The sequence below is a fragment of the Pygocentrus nattereri genome, chromosome 3, assembly GCF_015220715.1.
Source record: "Pygocentrus nattereri isolate fPygNat1 chromosome 3, fPygNat1.pri, whole genome shotgun sequence".
Classification (NCBI taxonomy): Eukaryota; Metazoa; Chordata; class Actinopteri; order Characiformes; family Serrasalmidae; genus Pygocentrus; species Pygocentrus nattereri.
Genome location: NC_051213.1, coordinates 17,264,071 through 17,285,529, shown reverse-complemented (window position 1 = coordinate 17,285,529; position 21,459 = coordinate 17,264,071). Strand labels below are relative to the sequence as shown.

The following is a 21,459-nucleotide window of genomic DNA, read 5'->3' as shown; positions in this document are numbered from 1 at the left end:
ATCTTCTGTTGTAAAACAGCTCCATGTAGCTGTTGTTGTACGAGAGAGAGAAAGACTGTGTGTGTGTTTGTGTGTTTGTGTGTGTGTGTGTGTGTGTGTGTGTGTGTGTGTGTGTGTGTGTGTGTGTGTGTGTGTGTGTGTGTGTGTGTGGGGTTCTGTCTGTCTGTCTGTCTGTCCCGGGGGGTTCTGGGGGGGTGAGTATTGATCAGTAGGTGCTAGCATGTGTTTCGCCTGTCTTTTTCTCTGCAGTGTGACCTCACAGGCCAGCTTACTCTTGGGCAGAGAGGAAGGGCTCAGCTGGTACTGTACACTCCTCTTCCTCCTCCTCTCTCTGTCTGTCTCACTGACTGCCTGCCTGTTCCCTACTACTGCTGTCAGTCTGTCTCTCTCTCTCTCTCTCTCTCTCTCTCGCTCTCTCTCTCTCTCTCTCTCTCTCTCTCTCTCATTTATTTATTCATTTATTCATTTATATACCCCCCTTCTTTCTCTTATACACACAAATGTTGCTCTCACTTTCACGCTTTCTCTCTCGCACTTTCTCTCTCTTTCCTTCTTTCTGTCTTTTTTTTCTTGTTCTTGTTCTGTTTTCCTGCTGCTGCAGATGGCTAACCTGTGTTTTTGTCATGTTTCCACGTTTGGCTGAATTGGGCTTTTTGTGTTGAAACAGAGCAGTGAGGTGTACTTAGCATTGTAATCAGTTAAGCTGTACAAATCTATAAAGCTGAAGTATTTATTGCATTCCTCTGTCTCTACCTCTCTCTTCCTCTTGAGTAAAACTCGCAGGTGTCCTTTGTAGCACCCCGCACACTTAGGGCGGCTTGTTCTGTGGTTAAGGGAATGATGTTGAACCTTGGTCTGAGAGAGAGAAAGAGAACAGAGTGAGGCTGCATGGCTTAGGGTGGTGCAAACTGCTGTCCTGTTGCCTCCATAACATCTTTATGTCTTAATACCAAGTATACAGGACTTCACATGCACACAACACACATACAGCATTATGCTTGGCTTTTCTCCATTGGGACGGCTCTGCTGTTAATTCAGGACAGTTTGTATTTTGTTTAAGTGGCAGTTTTGTCAAGACCTGTTGTCATGGGCTCTGGTTTTGTCTCAGTGGTTGCACTTTGTGTCAGTCAGCACTTCATCTTTGTATTGTAATCTCCCCACGCTGTTTTCCTGTTGGCTAAATGATGGTTAGACAGGTAATATTTAAACAGATTATTAATCTCTCTCTCTCTCTCTCTCTCTCTCTCTCTCTCTCTCTCTCTCTCTCTCTCTCTCTCTCTCTCTCTCTGTCTCTCTCTCTCTCTCTCTCTCTCTCTCTCTCTCTCTCTCTCTCTCTCTCTCTCTCTCTCTGTCTCTCTCTTTTTCTCTCTCTCTCTCTCTCTCTCTCTTTCTCAGGCCGGTGGGTCCTATCCCTCATGGTGCCACTCTGACGGTGAACACTAACCCCAGCGTGAGCATCAAATCTGAGCCTGTTTCTCCTAACCGTGACCGAAGCACCCCCAGCTCTACGGGCGGGTCGGTGGCACCGGGTTCAGTGACAGGGTTGACAGTCACCCAGTACCCGGGGGCACTGCGTCTGGAGCCTACCGGCCGCTCTCCAGTTGACAGCATCAGCAGCAATGGCAGCTCATGCGAGGGCAGTGACCGGGACGACGGAGGCCAGGCACGAGCTCCTGATTTCAGCGCCACTGCTCTGGGGCCTATCCGAGCCTCCGGAGAGCAGGCAGCCTCTTCGGAACCGCAGGAGGGAGCCAACATCAAGCGCATGAGACTGGATACCTGGGTCACATAAACACACAAGCAAATGAGAGAGAGCTACCCTCTTTCACACTTATATACACTTACACAAACACACACGCACCCCACCTCCCCTGTGACACACGCTTCTTTCAGCTGCACCCGGCACACATGCATGAGTCCACTTATGCACACTCGTTTTCAACTTTTCTCAGCCTCTGTTTCTCTCTCTCACGATACTGGTCTTCTTATATGTACACGCACACAAAAAGATGGACAAAGTCGCCAATCCATGTGCACATGAGTTAACCCGCAGGGAACCGGACGGTTCTGTCGAGACGTAGGGTTGGACGTTTGGGTCTCTTCAAGGGGATGCTGGCCTCACTGACCTCTGCTCAGTCCTTGTCCTCACCCTTGGTCCTCTCTGCACTGACATGCTTTACCTTTTTGATCCAAGTCCAGCCGTACTGTTCTGGTGAAACCGTTTATGACAACCAAACTGAAGCCGCTCGTTGTGTTGTGTAGAATAGCCGCTCACTGAAGCTGTTTTCCAGGTCATGTTATTGTTGTTTGCGGTTTTTTCTCTCTTGCGTTTTCTTTTTCCTGTGTGCGTGTGTATGTGTGAGATGACTTGTGTTTGCTGTTTATCTTTTTGACTCTCTACACTCTTCTTCTTTTCGCTACCATTGCTCAAACAGCTGCCTATAGTATTGACTTTCAGTATGTTTGATAATGCCATATGCATTGTTTTAATCACATTTGATCAGGACCTGCGTCTCATAAATAATGCAAAAGGTTAAGTCTGAAGCTCTCATGTACAGCTAGCCTAATCAAGATTTGAAAAACAAAATAAGCAGTGTGCGTATTTCAGGGAAGAACTATGGTGATTTGATGCAACTAAGTCCATGAGGTAAACTCATTGGCCTACATAGATTTTGGGGACAGACTGAGAATAATATATATGTGTGTGCGTATGTGTGTAAACAGTGAGACAGAGATACAGGTAAATAGCCAAGTGCTCAGTTCCAGTTTCAATGTTTTGTTTCTTTCTTGTTTTTGCTTTTCATCACCGACTTGCACCAAATTCATCACCAGTGCACCTTCAAATGGAGAGCTCTTGGTAGCTCCTCATGAGTAGGAGAGGTGACCGCGTGTTTTTTGTTTTTTTTTGTTTTTTGGTTGTTGTTTCCAGTTTCATCACTTTTGTATACGCAATTACGTATGTTTGTACGTATGGTATAGTCAGGTGGAAATGTAGCCCTATTTGTACAATTTGAAATCCAGTCCTGATATTAAATACAAGTGTATACACACATTGCTCAGCTGGAACACTCTACGTTTTTAGAGTGGGCAGCTGTATTAGTGTCACTACCGCTGGTTTACGTGAGAAGCAGCCTAACACATTCTGTATTTATTACTTGTTTGTCTGGCTGCAAAGTTTTTGTTTGTTTTTTTTTTGTTAGTTAATCTTATGAAACAAGTATTCTTAAATTGTTGTTTTAAGGAGCCAGAAGAGTTTAGAAACAATCTGAGCCATTAAGGGCTCAGGGCCGTGGGTTTGTAGGCTTTCAAAGCGTGTAAATACCCGGGCCCCCCCCCCCCCCCCCACACCATGTTCCTGTAAAGGCTCTTGTGTACTGAGAGGAGAGGATTGGAGAGCGTGCAATGAAACCATGACGTGGCTTTGGCCTCAAAATGCAGTGGAATAGAGCTCTGCTTGAGTTTTAGAACTCTGAACACAGTGGCGCAAAGAATCTAAAATAGTCTGGGGCATTCCAGATATGGAGTGGAGCCTGGCTTTATATGCTGCGTTGAGGATAAGCCAGGCAAAGGGGACTGTACATAGAGATATGTGTATGATCATACACATTGTGCTGGATCTGCCTGAAGCAGAGATATAACTCTCAGTGGAGCTGTCTTTCTATTTCTATGTGTAAATAAACTACTATGTTGCAAGCGAGCTGGGTAGAGATACAGCAAGGGACACAGACATGGATATGACTGTTTAGGAGTGAATCTTTTTTCTTTTTTTCGGATTATTCTGATGGAGTGCACTTTAAATCAACCCCCAGCGTCCCAACGTACCAACCCTTTACCCTCTTTACTAGTCAGGTCTTTCATAAAACGGGGGTTCTCTTCTGCTCATCCTACATCACCGCCTCCAACCTCCCTCCATGCATACGTGCGCTTGCCAGAGAGGACTTCTCCAGAATCCACGCCTCATTGCCCTCATTTCCTCTCTCACTTGATCACTTTGATCAATGGATTGCCGCCTGCCATTGCTTCCATTTCCTTCTGCTCCACGCTGGCTTGACTACAGGGCTTTCAGTCTCACGCAGAACTGCAGGACTGTCCACGATGGACTGCCTAAAGATGTGGTCTGATGGGGCTCTGCATTAAAGGCTCACTCCATCCCTCCTCTCAGAGACCATTGCGTGCCATTCAGGGAAGAAGATGTTCCTGTGTGATTATGGCCCCATGTTTCATGTCTCAGTTTTGACGGTGAACAATTATTGAAGACCTAAAAATGTCACCTTTTGTAAAAAAAAAAAAAAAAAAATGAAAAAAAAGAAAAGAACGAACGTTGTAAACATAATAGATTAGACTTGACACGTGTTGCAAATGTGCAATTCTCAAAGCGCAAAAAAAGAGAAATGTCTATTATTTAAACAATGATGTACACAAATTGTTTTATGGTGCATTAGTGTAGTGCATAAGTGAATAGAATGAAGGAAGTCTCTTTGATATTGATAATGAAGAATAGGGTGGGTTTAGAGATCCAGCAGTCACTGTTCAAAGTCTAGGGACAGAATATGGCAAGTTTTTAAAATGACTTTGATTGTGCTGTATGTGTATTTGTATCCCAAATCTTTAGCCTCTATTATGGCATTTTCCCTCAAAGCTCTATCTATGAAATGATTGGAAAAGAGATTAGCTGTGTCAGATCTAATGAGATGCTTTACTTGCTCCTTATAAAGGTGTTCCCCAAAACTAGAGTAAACCTGAGCTTAGAGCTTGCTTAATTTGGTTGTTCTCTCAGCTTACATATTGAAATAGCTCACTCATGTCCACTCAGGTAAGACCTGCTTTGGCAGTCTTATTTTTTTTTCTTTACCTCACTTTCCCCCTTCTCCATACTCCAGCATCTCTCACTCACTTTCTCTCACTGTCCTTCTGTCTTACGCTTGTGGAAGATTAACGCTTTAAGCGCAAGCAGCCGTCTCGCCTAAAACCACCATGACCAGTAACCCATCTCTGTCAGCCAAGATTAAACTTACTCATACACAAATTCAGATGCAGTACTGTATGATTTTGGGTGTACCTTTGAGGGTGGTCAGTGAGAGCACGCACTTTTGGTGGCTGTGTGCAAGCTTCAAGCCTGAAATCTGCTCAGCGCAGTCAGATCTATAGAACTTTGATATCATTCTAGAACTCGTAACCTTGAAAGTTTATAGGAATGCAGGAGGGCTTAGTCTGGAGGCCAGAGCCGTGAGGAGAGAGTGGCACCACATCTATAGTTTTTTCCAGTCCTAGTCTAGGAGGACCCCTGTATTGCACAGTGTAGTTTCTCCTGATCTTGCACACTCAAGTAATTTTATATGCATTCAGGCTCTCTCGTTAGCTGATGAGTTAATGCAGTGAGCGTGCATTACAGAGCTCCTCTAGGACCAGGATTTAGAAAGACTCTTCCTATAGAACAGTGCAACAGATCCTAGCCCCTTCTGGTCAGCATGTTGGAACACCTGTAGACATTAAGACTGAGCTTTGAACAAATTCGCTGATTTCTGAGGAGTGTGTTTGGTGTGATGTTCATCAGCTCTGGAAAGGATCTCTTGGTAATGGTAGGAGTCATCATAATCAAAAGGAAAGACAATCGTCACGTGAATAGTTAACTTTTGCCCCCTCATATCCCCCATGTATGATGATGTTTAGAGAATCTCAATTTTTTCTAGTGTTAATTTGTGCTGGTGACAGTTCTATTGTCTGTTTTTATTATAATTGTTATAATGATTATCATTACCATTACAGTTATCATCTTTGATGATAATGATAATTTTTTTATTTTCTGAATTTTTTTTTCATGTAGCTTAGGCATCTTATTTTATTTGAATTTGATTTTATTTTATTATACATGAAATACTATATAAATGTCTTTTTCAGTTTTTTGTTTGTTTTTTTTGTTTGTTTTTCTTTTTTCTTCAAAGGGGTGTTACTAATATTGCACGATTCATTAAGTAAAACAAAATGACAGTAGTGATATAAATACTTATTGGTAACTGAGGGAAGTGCTCAACAAGTTGAAAGAATGACCAGTTCAATGCTGCAATTTTTAGTCAATTGTACAAAACTGTCTCTACACATAGAGGAGTAGAGATATCCACTTGATTAATTTATTCAGATCAGACACAGATGTCAATGCATGGGCGTAAAAACAAGCAAAGAATGAGTCATATTATAAAGAAACTGAAATGTAATTTCATTAAGAATATACACCACACACAACTAGAATAGAAATTGAAGAAAAAAGTTTAAAAAGAAAAATGATAGCTAATATATTGTGTTCGGCTAGTCTGCTTTGAGTTTTGTTGTAAACAAAAAAAATATTTTCTGTTGTTTTCGGAGAATGATATACAATTTGTGTATATTTTCATAAACAAAGTATGCACTGATATGTTATTACAAATTATATACTGCTTTTACAAAAAAGTGTTTGTTATTGTACCAAAGTATCCATTTGTCCTTTATGACCCTGCCCTTTTGCGTATGTTTTACCGTATTTTATATATTAAATAGACAAGTTGACCTACAAAGAAGTGCGGGTCTGATTTTGAGTGTTTTTTCTTCTGTCCGAATGTGCTTTGATGGTTTTATGCTGATCCAGCCATAGGGACTGAATGCTCAAGCTGTTGACCCAGTTTTCCCTCAACTCCATTCCTATAGTCCACCTGCGCTGCACAGTTTCTTGTTTTACTGCACCTGAGTCACGTCATCAGTCCTTCGGGAGCTGAATCGGCTGAATCAGAGCAAGATAAACACAAAACTGAGCAATACAGGGGCCTACAGGACTTCAGGAGTTAACTATAGAGTTAACTATGGAGTAACCAAGTTACTGAAGGGTATCTGTTCATTTTTACTGGGTTAGCTGGAGTATGTCTGCTGGCAGCATCCCTGCTTGAAAACTATTCCCTCATCCTTCCTCCCTAAGGAACAAAGGAGCAAGCCTGACCATGTCCATCCAGGCTTAATGATGCTTTTAATCTGGATTTCAGTCTTTGAGAATCTTTGAAGAAAGCATAATGGGAAACCAATCCCAGACTAAACTGGTGTAGGACTCCAGAGGCTCTAGGTTACTTCTAAAGAAACCAAAATGTGCTTTTTATATATGTCCACTAGATGGCAGTATGGGCTAGTGTTGCCACCACTGATCAAACTTGGAATTGCACAGCAGTCCAGTTTTGTCATGCTCATGAGTGATCAATTTAGCCCTTTATTTCCAGACATTTTTTCAAGAATGATGTAGTTTAATAAAAATGTGCCTCTTTTTCAGAGGAGATAGTCTTTGCCTTGTCAGATGACCAGCAGTGCATTGTGAAAGAACACATCATGATGATTCCAGAATAAGGGTGTGAGTATTGCTGGGAGTTCCAGACTATGCTCACCAGGCATATGGTGACCACAGTGCCAGCTGAGTTTGTCAGTTGCAATGTCAAGTGCAACTCTTAAGGCCGTGTCAGTCCCAGACTGCCCCCTCACTGCTCACCTGCTGACCTAAAAATAACAACTCTCCAGCAATCTGCACTCAATCACTCTCAACCATATAATGCACTCTTACAGTAAGCTTCCTCCAAAGGAGCTTTGCCTGCTTCTTCAGTGCCAATAGAAGTTTTGATATGTCTCCTTAAAATGGAGTATCACATAACAATGAATGTTTCTCAAAGATCGATTAATCCCAGTCTTGGCCTTAAAAACCAGCGCTGACCGTGTTCTTTATCTGACCGAGTCGGTGTCTGGGGATCTGCCACTCTCTCTATCTCTGTAAAAGCATGCCTTGTTCATTGTGGGTAAAGTACTATGAAATCTCTAGATGCTACTGTTCAAAAGTTAATCACTTTCATAACTTTCCATAATTGCTGATATTTTACTGAATGACTCATACAGTGTAGATTGAACTGCAATAACCAAAGGTGTTTTAATGTTTTATTTGGTAGTTCAAGCTTTTTTGGGGGAAATGTAAAAATATTTGAAGATAATCTTTTTACAGTAATTTATCGATAAGCTTACTACTTTTGCTATCTTTTCAAATATTAGACATTCTGGATGAAAACTGCCTTCTCAGTCATTATAGAATATCTGTAGGCAGCTCTGCTCGTCATTCTGGACACATCTAACTTTTTATTCCTTTACAGCACTTTTCTGCCAGTTAGTTGAAAACTTTCAAGATGCTTGGTAGCATCTTCAGCATATTTGTTTTATAGAATTAAAAACAGTATTTCTGAAGCAAGAAAGCACTGGTACATAGTAACCAGTGACATTCATTTAGTATTTAAAGTACAGTTATGCAGGGTTTGTGCTTCTCTGAGTACATTTCTTTCAATTTGTGAGCAATGGTGTCTACTTTTTCTGAGGTTGCATTTTAGACTTTAGCATTTAACTATTCTGTCTTTTTTATGTTTAATCTGATTATTACATCAGTGACCACATTTGTACTGCTTTGTAATTGGTCACATCTCTGACTTTTGAGGTTTATCATTTTATTGTAGACCAAAGTGTTGCTGAAAAGAGAAGAACAGAGCCTAACCTACTTCTGTTACTGTGCTGATAGATGGATGTGCTAAGAAGTGCAGTTCTGTAGTGAACTTAGTAGTTTTGTGACCTGCTATTTTTGTACTTCTGCTCAAGTTTATTTATAGAAAGGCATGTTTGTTAAGTGATTTCACAAAAGTAGCAATACTCTTACTTGAAGTTAGGGCTACTTTGCCCACCTCTGGTTTTAATGCTGTATCATCAGTACTGCTCTAATATCACATGATGGTGGATTAGTATTCATGAAGCAATGTCATTGAAATTTTCCATTTGTCATAGCAGTTGCTGTGGGTGATCAAGAATTCCTTCTAACACATGTCCAGATTTGCTGTTTGATCTCCCTAAGCTGGCTTTCTGCCCCTCTCAGCTGCTGCCTAATGTGAATGACATGGAGGAGTGGACATTCTCATGATTCTAACAACTTTTGATATGTAATTGAATAACAAATTGAAGAAAAAAATAAGTAATCAACTAAACACTAGAACAAGCATTAGAACAAGTGCCATCATTTGAATGAGCCAAATTTGCATGTGAATGTCCAGCACTCAGGGCTGATTAAATTGACTAATAGAGCACATGCCAAGTCATGCCCTGTCCAATTTGACACATTCTCAATCAGCCAGCAGCTGTTAGGCTGAAGAAATCAATGGAAGTTCTATAATGGAGGCATATGGCTAAGGGGTACTGAGCACCCCATGCCGACTCAACTTAGAAGATACTACTAGGGCTTTCTGTGATTTTTACACTCCTCTTTCCCTCACTGTGTGACCTACAGGACATTTATTTCAAGCCATGCTCTCACCATTTGGTGGTCACTTGACTCAAATATGCCTCTTTAATCTCTGCTGGATATTGAGTGATCATGTGGTTTTGGGATTCTTAGAACCAGCCTATCAGTGCTGATCTAGAACCAGCTTGCCCTACCCATACTCCAGTCTTGACCACTGCTGGAGTTTAAAATAGCATTCATAAAATCAGTTGCTTTTAGAAACGAGTTGCAGGCTCTTGCATCAGGAGGGATTGTGCTGTGTCATATGCTACAGGATGCTGGTGGATGTGACTGTGGTCTCGAGAGAGAACAGGTGCTGAGGGGACAGAGCAGAGCAGCGGCATGCCGCTCCCCATAGCCCCTTTTGTTACAGCTCACAGAGGAGCCTGTAAATCCTCATGCCCTTTTGTGAGGGGGGGCATGTGTGTGCGCAACACATGCCCATTTCTGGGTACTTGGATAATGACGACTCAGAGCAGAAGGATGGAGAAACCTATTTAGAGAGAAAAAGAGCATTGCAGACTGCTGAGGTAATGCAATTACTGTGTCAGCACAGACCGAGGCCCCCCCCCCCTCTCTCTCCGCAAACACACACAGAAATGCAGATGGCGAGAAAGGTGAAGTCATCTTTTGTTACTTGTAGTGGGGTTTCTCTACCTAATCTTGCAGCCTATTTACTATGTTGGTGTAGGCCCTAGGCTGCATTGTGAGCTGGAGGAGGTGAGGTCACTGACACTGGGAGAATTCCAACAATTCCAAAATCCTCAGCCCTCCCACAGCACCCCGGCCCACTCATCGAGACACTCATTTACACAGTAGCTGAGGTCTTCTGGAACTGCTGCAAAGCAGAAGCTTAATTAATGATTTTATTTACTGAATCTTTTTGAAGAAATAGTTTGTGGTACAGTATTGTTCAGAAGTAACAGTTCACTTTATTCATTTTTGAGTGTCAGGAAAAATAAGCAGAAAACATATTTAATAAAAATTACACAGAAATCTTAACTTTGTGTTTACTTTTACTATAGATCCATTCTTTTCAGGAGACTTGCCTTCAGATTTTTGAGGAAATCTATAGAAAGCTTTTTCAGTCTTGGAAGTTGATTGCACTTTTTTTTGCTTTTCATGATCCAATTTATTCCAAACACATTCATTGACGTTAAGGTCTGGACTCAGGGGTGGCCAGTCGATGGTTCTGAGAACACCAGTAGCTTCTTTGTCTGATTTGCAAATTTGCTTTGGATTCATTATTTCTTTTTCTCAGTAAGAGCTTCTTGACAGCTGCACATCTTTTCAAACTCATAATGTTGAGTTGTCTTCTCATAGTGGAAGGATGTACATATGGGGTCACCAGGACTGGCATAAACCTGTGTGCTATTGTTTAATTATTTGATTAAATACCCTTGAACACTGAATGAACCCAACTCAAAGCATTGTTTGCTCATGGTTTTATTTTCAGAGTATTCCAAATTGTGTCCCAAACTTCTAAAACAATTGTATTATCTTTTGTGTAGCAAGAATGGATGCAAATACTAAAGGTGTCTGTGACATATTGTTTAGAAATTCCTAGCAGTACCATCTTATTCAGTTTATTTCTTAGAAAAAGAAATTCACTGTGATGAGAACTCTAATGCACACAAATTCCCCTTATGAAGACATAACGCTACTAAGCAGAGACATTTTTATTAGCAGAGCACAAATATGCAGTGATTATACTTCCATTTTTCTTTCCTAGATTCAGCCTTTGGTTATTAGTTAGTGTTATATATGCTGCAACAAAAAATATAAATAAATATGTGTGTGGGGATGATAATGCTTTTACAATAGCATTACTCCTCACCAGAGGACCAGGAGTCTCCGTCATCAACAGAGTCATCTGACTGGACAGCCTCCACCTGTCCAACTTTCACATCTTGACACTGGAGCTGTTTTGCCTGTGGCATCTCTTGCTCTTCCCTTTTCTCTTCCTCTTCTGATTGAGCTGTAGACATGCTCATCTCTTTCTCAGGTTTCCCATTAGCTGCTTTCAGGCTCCCCAGGTCTCCCCAGTCCTCCTCAAAGTTCATGCTCTGGTTTGGATGAATGGTGTTTGTTGTGTCTATTGACTCATTTGAGACAAATGTAGCAGCCATCTCATATTTTGTTGCATTCCAGATGTCTTCCTTTATGCTTGATGTGAAGAAGCTGTGAAGGTCATTTTCTTTTTCTTTGGTTTGAGGTTCTTCATTCAGGACACTGCCTTGGAAAATATCTTCCTTTTCTGATGCTTTGTTGTTGTCCTTTATAGTCATACCACTGAGGATGTTATTGGATGCTCCTGTGATGTCTGGATGGTCCATATCCTCCCATTCTTGCATTTGAAGAAGACTGCTGTTATTTCCGTGCATTCCACTGCTGCTATTATCCACTGAAAGTTGCTCTTCCTCTTTGTTTTGACTTACACTCTCCCATTCTGCTTCCTGAGAAGTGCTATAATTTTCAATGCTGTCTTTCTCAAACCTCCCTTTCATCACCTCCTCCAGAAGGCCTGTGAAGGACACTGAATCATGCTTTGAGGCATCACCAGATTTAGCAGTATTGCTGAAGTCTAAAAGCTTGGTTGACATTGCTGCGTGGCTAAGGAGGTGAGAGCACTGGCTAGCATTAGGCGACTCATCTTCTGAGCTGTTGGATTCTTCCAAGTCTGAGTTGGCTATGTTGGTCTGGCTTTTTGGCTGACTGTTCAGCCCACTGTGTTGAGAAAGATTGTCTGTGAAATCTGCATGAGTGAACAGATTTGACTGTTTATCTTCCTCCTCTTTTGTAAAGGCCTGTTCTTCAGTCAAATTTGATTCAGTTGGAAAAACATCTGAATATGTGGTCTCTGTTGATGACATTTCAAGGGACTCTTCTTCCAAGGCTTGTTCTTGGTATGGTTCAAGCTGTGGTTTGTCTGTGACTAGGGGGAAATAGTCAGAGTGTGTCTTCACTCCACTTTCACCTTCTCCCTCTGACTTGATTTGCACGAAGGACTCCATATTGCAGCTTTCTGTATTGTCATTAGTAATGGCAATGTTATCCTCACCAGTAGCAGGCTGCTCAAATGGAAGAGCATGTTGCTCGGTTTCACTGACGAAACTCTGACTCCAGTCTTCTAAACCTGAGTTCTCTTCTCGTTCCTGAACCAAGAGAACCTGATTTTTCTTTTCTGTCTTTTCCACACCTTGACTACTCTCTTCACGATTCCTAAAGTCATTTTCTACAAGATCCACCAAAGTGTCATCCTTCAGTAAGTCAACATTGATATCCACATCAGTAATTTTACCTTGAATAATATCCTCACTCACAGGCTCTACAGGATCCTCTTTGGTTATCTCATCAATGTTCTCTTCTACCACAGTTTGAGCTGATTCCGCCAATACTACATCATCAGAGTAGGCATTCTCGGGCTGCTCAGACAGGTCCTCCATAGTATCAAAGCGTTTGGTGATGTTCTGGCTCCACATGAGGACCTCTTCATATTTCTCCCTTTCTTCCTCACTGTCACTCACTCCCATATGAGACACCTGAGTGTTGGCATCTGCCTCTTCATCACTTTTGTAATGTATGAGGGGACGAGTGTCTGCTAGTGTATTCTCCTGATTGTAGCTATCTGCCTCACCAAGGTCAGTTCTCCATGAAGCGGAGATGTTTAATGATTCATCTTCATCACTTTGTATCTGTTCTTCTTCTGCATGATCTTCAACTAAAAGATGGTCATCCTGATATGTGTCCACCACTAAGTCAGTTGTTTCCTCTGTGTGTTCTGAATTCCTGTGTAGATCAACCTCAACCTCTAAGGCAGAAGAGCCCTGTATTATAGGCTCCTTCCCAGTATTAGCTGAGTTTTCATCTATAACTGCAATATCTTCATCCATATTCCTCTCTTCTTCCTCTTTCTCTTCTTCTCCATCAGACACTTTCTCTTCTTTTTTCACCTCCATTTTAATCTCTTCAGTTTCAGAATCACTTTTTGTCTCCTCTTCTTGCAATTCAACATCAGAATGATGACATTCCTGCTCGTCTGTGCCACAACGTTCAACTTCTGCCTCATCTTCTATTTCTTCAGTCATATCCATTTCCTCCCACCTTTCTATTGACTGTCTTTCTACTTCAGGTGCACTGTCGAGTGACTCCATTCCAGGGATGTTGGAAACACTCTCTTTTGCATCTCCTTCCCATGTTATAATTTCATTCTTTTTCCCATCATGGCTAAATGCATCTATGGAATGAAAAGCTGTTTGTTCATATAATCGCAATGCTGGGTTCTCACTGTCTTCACCAAGCTGTTTTAAATCTGTTAGTGTATTGTCTCTTCTGCTTTCTTGCATGTAGTTTTCACTGGTGTTTTCTGACTCAAGCTCTAGCTCAGAGACTACATCTTTCTCCTCTGGTATTGCCGTATCATTTTCCTCCCATGAAAACATCGGCGCATGTGATATTTGAGCCATCTCAGTAGACACCTCAGTCTCCTCTTCTTCTCCATCCTCTGACCCCTTTGTATTCTCTGTGTGTAGATTAGAGGACGCCTCTCCCTCTGGAGTTTGGGGAAGGCTACTCAGATGTCCAGCTGGCAAACTGATCAATGCTGCTTTCTCAGGGCCAGAAGTATCCTGTCTAGCTTTTGATTGATTCTCAGTAAGGATCTTCTGCAAGTCTTCTGAAACATGTTCACTGAATGTGGGCTCCTGCAAGTCATCTTTAACATATTTGCTGATTGTGGGCTCCTCCAAGTCTTCTTTAACATGTTCGTTGAGTGTGGGTTCCTCCAAGTCTTCTTTAACATGTTCGTTGAGTGTGGGCTCCTCCAAGTCTTCTTTAACATGTGCGCTGAGTGTGGGCTCCTCCAAGTCTTCTTTAACATGTGCGCTGAGTGTGGGTTCCTCCAAGTCTTCTTTAACATGTGCGCTGAGTGTGGGTTCCTCCAAGTCTTTTTTAACATGTTCGCTGAGTGTGGGTTCCTCCAAGTCTTCTTTAACATGTTCGCTGAGTGTGGGTTCCTCCAAGTCTTCTTTAACATGTTCGCTGAGTGTGGGCTCCTCCAAGTCTTCTTTAACATGTGCGCTGAGTGTGGGTTCCTCCAAGTCTTCTTTAACATGTTCGTTGAGTGTGGGCTCCTCCAAGTCTTCTTTAACATGTGCGCTGAGTGTGGGCTCCTCCAAGTCTTCTTTAACATGTGCGCTGAGTGCGGGCTCCTCCAAGTCTTCTTTAACATGTGCGCTGAGTGTGGGTTCCTCCAAGTCTTCTTTAACATGTGCGCTGAGTGTGGGTTCCTCCAAGTCTTCTTTAACATGTTCGCTGAGTGTGGGTTCCTCCAAGTCTTCTTTAACATGTGCGCTGAGTGTGGGCTCCTCCAAGTCTTCTTTAACATGTGCGCTGAGTGTGGGTTCCTCCAAGTCTTTTCTAACATGTGCGCTGAGTGTGGGTTCCTCCAAGTCTTCTTTAACATGTTCGTTGAGTGTGGGCTCCTCCAAGTCTTCTTTAACATGTGCGCTGAGTGTGGGCTCCTCCAAGTCTTCTTTAACATGTGCGCTGAGTGTGGGCTCCTCCAAGTCTTCTTTAACATGTGCGCTGAGTGTGGGTTCCTCCAAGTCTTCTTTAACATGTTCGCTGAGTGTGGGTTCCTCCAAGTCTTCTTTAACATGTGCGCTGAGTGTGGGCTCCTCCAAGTCTTCTTTAACATGTGCGCTGAGTGTGGGCTCCTCCAAGTCTTCTTTAACATGTGCGCTGAGTGTGGGTTCCTCCAAGTCTTCTTTAACATGTTCGCTGAGTGTGGGTTCCTCCAAGTCTTCTTTAACATGTGCGCTGAGTGTGGGCTCCTCCAAGTCTTCTTTAACATGTGCGCTGAGTGTGGGTTCCTCCAAGTCTTTTCTAACATGTGCGCTGAGTGTGGGTTCCTCCAAGTCTTCTTTAACATGTTCGTTGAGTGTGGGCTCCTCCAAGTCTTCTTTAACATGTGCGCTGAGTGTGGGCTCCTCCAAGTCTTCTTTAACATGTGCGCTGAGTGTGGGTTCCTCCAAGTCTTCTTTAACATGTATACTGAGTGTGGTCTTCTGCAAGTCGTCTTTAATATGTGCACTTGGTATAGTATCTGGCTCATCTACAGCTGGAGGAACCACACAATCAGAAACGGCAGTAGTACAGCTCACTTCTTCATGAGCATTCTTAGGTGTGAAAGGAACCAAGCCTGTTCCAGTGAGAGACCTTGTCGATGTAGCTATGGATGTCCTATGAAATGTTGCTGTCCCTTTACTTATGCCTTCTTCCTTTTCACCATTCTGCACCGTCTTGAGTGTATCCTGTGTGCTTCGTGTCAGGCTCCATGAACCAATGGGAGTCATGAGATTGGCTTTAGAATGTGTGGTTGATCTAGAGGTAGTCAGTGGACTGCTGAGGAGAGCAGAAGCTGAGATGGTCTGAGTGCCTGGATGAATCCCATGGGGCTTGGAAAGCGCTTCTGTGAATGAAATTAGTGTTTCAGATGTAACATAGGTTGGACAAAATAAGGAAAAAGCAGAGAAATTGTTGTAGTACACAGGAAGTATTGCACATTCTGTATCCCTATAATTTGTAGTTTTGTTTTCTTTTGCATTGTTTCATTTTAGTAATGCTTGGGATGTAAGTGTAATACTGAATGGGTCAAAACAGACATCTGACTAAGGGAACATAGTCTATTAGATTTGGCAAAGTTTTACTGAACAATCATGGCTATACAGCCCTTGTCCCTCTGACAGAGGAATTAATCAGGACACACAGTAGTACACAGTAATGGAGATAGATATTGATCTCGTCTTTGTCTGTCTCAGCCCCCATTACTAGAAATACAGCCATCTGTTCTAGTGACCGATGGGGAGTCTGCCATTACCCGGATCAACTCCATTTAGCAGACGCCACCCCCACACACTTGTGCACTACAGGCAGTGATGTGGTTGAGCACTGGGACCATTCTTATCAGTGTCATTCAGGATCTGGGATGAGTCACTGACTCTTAAGTAGAGTGGTGTGGAGCTTAATTTCTTGTATATGCTTTGGTACCTCATTCCAGAGAGAACCTTTATTTTAAGTGTTTATACTTTTATTAGTAACACACTCTATTTTATCTGACTTTAAAAATAAGTTGAATTAAGCCATGTTTTTAATTTTTTAAGTCAACAAAATAATTCTGTAAATCTCAGATGTGTGATGGTATATTAAAAATGGAAAAAAAGAATTAAAAAATCACCTAAAAGAGATTCTGTCCAGACACTGGTCTTCCTTGTTGATCGACTGTTAACTCTCAGGCTCTCACTGTCCAACAAAGCTCTGAAGAACATGGAAAAGATTGTTAAGGTAATTACAATAAAGGCAGTCATAGAATTCCAATCACACACTTTTTGAGAGCTGGCTTCAACCTTCTACAAACATACTCCACAATGTACATGAAAATAGAAGACCCTTCTAAAAACACTGGTTTGCAAAAATCTGTGTTTTTAAATTAAAAATAAAATCACTACATTTAATGGTTTATAACCAACTATCTATTTGAAAAAGTCCTAGACTCAGTTCAGACATTATACTACAGTTTATACATAATACAAACCTCAATACCAAAATTCTTGGTAGCTCTTTTGGGAGTAACACTGTATTACATCACCTTTCATTTTGACAGCTGTGCGTAATGGTTTGGGGACTGAAACCACCAATTGATCCAGTTTTGAACGCATAATTTTGTGTCATTCTTTTGTTATGCTGCAGACAGGCCAGTCTAGCACTCACACTCTCTGATTACACAACCATGCTGTTGTAACACATGCAGAATTTGCTTGACATGTTGAAATAAACAGAGACATCCTTGAAAAAGGCGTTCTCTAGAAAGCAGCGTATGGTGCTACAAAATATCTTTTAGTGTTAATGGTGCCTTCACAGATGTGCAAGTTGCCCTCTAATAACCCCCTCCCAATACCATGACAGGTCCTGACTTTTGAACTTTACAGTGGTAACAATTAGGATGGTGAACATTCTGTCTAACCTTTCCATAAACAATCTAAACAGCCTAAAATTTTGCCTGACACAAGCCTCAACCCTACTTGTTTATAAAGGACTAGGTCTTTCCTGGAAGCCCAAGCATGATTGCATCATCAGTTAAGATATTTTTGACCATTTCACAACATTCCCATCAATAATTTCTGAATTAATATATTGTCTTTGTAACTTTAAACATGGGTTAACATGGATTTAAAAATAACTGCTATCTGCTATTATTTCCATTTCACAACTGTCCCCAGCTTTTTTCAGATTGAGATTTATAATTTTAGGCTTTGATTTTGGTCAACATCTAGTCAGTAGTGAAGAGAGACGTTAACTGCAGCTAGCTTGCACTCGTGAAGGATTAAGGTTTGCTGTGTGTGAAGGAATGAACTTTCTGATACGTAGAGGGTGAAGAAAGGAAGGGGGTGGGAAGGCTTTTGTTGCCCTTGAGCAGCAGGCCGGAGCCAGAGTCTGTTGTTATGGAAATGAAGTTTCAGATTTGTTATTGTCAGACCACCTGCAGCATACAGGCCACCAATGGTGCCTTTATCCATCACTATTGTGACTAATGATATGCTTCACACACAGTCAGATGCATCAGTGTGAGAGCATCACTGTGAGAGTGTGGCTGTTGAATCCAGGTTATATGAGCAGGCAGAGCAGCTGTAATTCTTCTTATTTCACATGTGGATTATTCCAATTCCAGCATACCCTTTTATTTAAGGAGTGTTACCCTCAGGAAAAAAAAATATTTTATACAACTACTAATAATGGGCATATCATAATAAAACTTTCAAATTTGTTCTCTATGGGTTCTCAAATGTGAACATTGTCACTGTCCCAATAATATATGTATCCCCAAATTGGTTACTTTACAGGAAAATGTAAAATGTCATTTTGAACCATTTTTCATGAATCATGAATGTTTTTACACAATGCAAAAGATAGCTGATAAGCCCAAATGGTGCAGAAAACATAAATCTAACAAAATGCAGTTGCATGGTTGTGATATCACAGTGACAATGTGCAGTATTTGCTAAATGGGGCGTACTATCACTACTAAAACAATGAAGTACATTTCTAGCAAAGACTTACACTGCACTCATAACATAAGCACATACTTAAATTTTAAATTGAGAACCTAACAAAGAACCACAAAGTTGAGCAGAAACAAAAGTGGTCTATCACCAGGCATGTTCTACAGTCTTAAAAATAAAAGTTCCTAAATGGTTCTTGGCTTTGTGCATGATGCATGTTTCTCAGAAAAATAACATTATAGAACCACAACATTATGTGGACATTTTGTACAAAAGTTCTTCATATTTGCACATCTCATTTACAAAAAATATTTCTTCAAAGATCCATCCATTGAAAGGTTTTTCTAAGCAAACCAAAAGTGCTTGATTCATGGCATTAATCCAAATTGTTTACACCTTTATTTTTAGGGGTTTATAAAAATATGGATCATTTCAAGGATCTGAATGCTTTTGCAAGTTATGCAAATAGCCACCCTAGTCACTCCAGACTTCCTGGGCTCGTCTCTTCAGTTTGTTTCTTGACGAATGGGTGTGGGGCAGTGCTGAATGGTAGTTACGGCGAAGCCCATTAAGAGGCACTTATCTAAGGTCTAAGGTTACCCCTTTCAAGGACAGCTGGAATAGCTCTTTTTATCAGTGACAACTCATAGTTTGCAGCAGCAGTACTATGCTCTTTATTGAATTGGAGGAGATGTATAATAAGAGTGTTGAAAAACTAAGGGAGTGACTGGAACAAACAGACTACATGTTATTATCTTCCATGATTTGTTTTCCTAAGGGAATGAGGAGGTGGAAGAGAGGGAGGAAGATGATTTTAAGGATATAAATACCTGTAAGTGGCCACTTCCAGTCCCAGACACATCTTCGTCTCCAGCAGGTCGCGTGTATCAACCAGCAGATCACCTATCTGCTCTCCGAGATCCACTTTCTCTGACTCCAGAGCCTCCACCTGAACCTGTAGACACATAGACAATAAAGAGTTTTGAAATTTTTTCTCCAGTTATTTAAACACTATATCTTTGTTTGAGGAATTTGGGGGAGCACAAAAATGCATTACACAGCTCTTCTATGGTGAATGGCTCTATGGCAAATAAAAGGCTTCATAGTACTGGAGACCACCAGATATGACGTTTAATTGTAATGGGCACAGTCAGCGTAGACTCATAACCCCTTCAATAATGAACATACTGTCATTTTGTGTGCTGTCAACCAGTGACTGCAACAATGAGTAAGAAATCTTAAAGTTTTTTTTTCCTTTTACTGTAACTTCATTTTTTGTGAAATCAATGGAGACTATTCGCATTAAATGACATTGTTGTGTTTTAGGAATGTTGGTTGTGGCCTCAGCTTTTTTATAGTTGACTTGCTTCATATTTGCTTCCTTTCAGCTGAGCTTTAACAAGAAACAATGAAAGGAAATCCAGTCATTGTTTTTTGGATCACATATTGATTTAAACAATTTGTCACTGTTCAAGCTGATCACTTCTGGCAGTACAGCTAATTCCATTATCCTAATGCTTTTAGGCTTGATAAAGGGACCAGATGTTTGACAATGGGCACCGTCTGACCAAAACCTTCTCCAACCAAAAATCTATCTACAAAATAGTAACGTTACAGGGGAAGGGAAAAAAACATCTTGACTTTCAAGGTAAGTTAAAATAAAGATATTTTTCAAGTAATTATGGATCATTTTTATTTCTAAGTCCATTCATCATGAAATTTTCTCCCAATGTAAAGGACAATTTAACAAGTTAATGTCAACAAATGTAAAACAAAAAAGAGTTAGAAGGTTTTGTTCTAACAGTGACACTCTGAATGTCATAACAAATAGAACTTAGATGTATGTATGCAATTTTCACATGGATAAGAATTAGTAGCTGTTGCAGAGTCTTTATTTTTACCTGAAGTTGTTGAAGCTCTTGATTCTGCCTCTCTCTCAGCTGGGCTATGTTCTTCTCCAGGAGCTCCCTCTTGACTTTTGTGCTCTCCAGCTCTTTGGCTAAATCTTGCACATATAGCTGATTCTCCTTCTTCTCCTGGTTGATCTGTGCCATCTGAGCTCTGGCCCGGTTCAGGCTGTCCTCCAGCTGCTCTACCTGTCTTTGATACACACCTGCTGCCTCCTGCCATGCCTGGGCTGCTCTTTGGGAGTACTCTTCCCCCAGGCCCTGGAGGCTGATGGTTTGGCCGTGCTGAGGAGCCAGTAGTATAGGCTTTGAGACGGCACTTGTGGACTTTAGGCTTGCCATCTCCTCCTGGTGGACCTGTACCTGCAGCGAAACCTCCTTCTCAAGATTAGCAGCCTGCTGTCTTAGCCAAATCTGTGTCCTCCACTCATCTTCCAGCATCTTCTTGTATTCTACTAGTTTTCCCTTAGCTTCAGCCTGTGCTGACCTCTCTTTTTGTCTCTGTGCATTCAGCGCTTCCATCTCCTCTACAAGGTTGCTCACCTCCAGCTCCGCGCGATCTTTCTTCATCCAGGCAGCCTGCACCTCTCTCCTGGCCAGGTTGAGGGCTTCTTCATGGGTTTGGATTTGACCTGTGGTATCTCTGTTCCTCTGCAGTGCCTGGATCTCCCCTCGTAGAAGCTGATTCTCTTCCTCCAGCAGCTTCACACGACCCAAGTATGACTCCAGCCTCTTGTTCAGCTCCAGCATTTGGTACTTCTCCTCTCCAATGTGAGGGAGCAGCTGCCGGACACTTGGGATCTCCATTGCAGTGTGAGGCAGCCTGGTTTGTGTCTACAATAACAGTACTATACTGTAGCCTGTATGGCTGTGCTCTAGTGTCTGTTTTGAAAGGCTGGCTCCAGGGTCAGTTGCCTCCAGAAGCCTCAGTGGCACTTGCTTGAATGGCCAGCAAAGAGAGACACTTTCATAGTAGGGGAGGAGAGGGGGAGGGCAGAGGGAAGCCGGAGGAGGGGTGGAGACAAGGAGAGAGCAGTGATGTAATTTGTCCTTTTAACTCTAGTACTGCTGGGGGTGTATGCCCCTTGTAGAAAGCAGTCAAGCACATGATATTCCTTAACAGATGTGTTCAAGATCTTGAGTAATGAGAATGGTAATTGTTATGAGGCTATTTTTACTAAAG

The 21,459-nt window shown here is 41.7% G+C and overlaps 2 protein-coding genes across 12 annotated transcripts in view; one reads left to right on the top strand and one right to left on the bottom strand.

Annotated features, from left to right (window-relative positions):
• Nucleotides 1-6,551, top strand: part of mef2d (myocyte enhancer factor 2d) — a 70,323-nt gene extending 63,772 nt beyond the window's left edge. For 7 of the 11 annotated variants that reach the window (XM_037537358.1, XM_017682023.2, XM_017682020.2 and 4 more), the window contains 2 exons: nucleotides 250-300; nucleotides 1,396-6,551. In XM_037537358.1, coding sequence (XP_037393255.1) covers nucleotides 250-300; nucleotides 1,396-1,792 — 448 coding nt within the window. In that variant the 3' untranslated portion in view covers nucleotides 1,793-6,551. The remainder of the gene's footprint in view (nucleotides 1-249; nucleotides 301-1,395) is intronic. The other 4 variants (XM_017682024.2, XM_017682027.2, XM_017682028.2 and 1 more) reach the window with 1 other exon arrangement.
• Nucleotides 6,552-10,743: 4,192 nt separating this feature from the next.
• nes (nestin) lies at nucleotides 10,744-21,214 on the bottom strand. Its single transcript, XM_017682035.2, has 4 exons — nucleotides 20,271-21,214; nucleotides 19,200-19,324; nucleotides 16,548-16,627; nucleotides 10,744-15,782 (listed from the first exon to the last, which is right to left on the bottom strand). Exons 1-4 carry the CDS (start codon nucleotides 21,081-21,083, stop codon nucleotides 11,137-11,139), a joined length of 5,664 nt encoding a protein of 1,887 aa, XP_017537524.2. The 5' UTR covers nucleotides 21,084-21,214; the 3' UTR covers nucleotides 10,744-11,136.
• Nucleotides 21,215-21,459: the final 245 nt, after the last annotated feature.

What these genes read in the sequence shown, in the direction of transcription:
- nes (XM_017682035.2), bottom strand. Translation starts at nt 21,083, where the DNA reads ATGGAGATCCCAAGTGTCCGGCAGCTGCTCCCTCACATTGGAGAGGAG. An exon ending in CTGGAAGTGGCCACTTACAG is followed by an intron (nt 16,628 to 19,199) that starts GTATTTATATCC and finishes CATGTTCTTCAG; the next exon opens with AGCTTTGTTGGACAGTGAGA. An exon ending in CTGGACAGAATCTCTTTTAG is followed by an intron (nt 15,783 to 16,547) that starts GTGATTTTTTAA and finishes TTTCATTCACAG; the next exon opens with AAGCGCTTTCCAAGCCCCAT.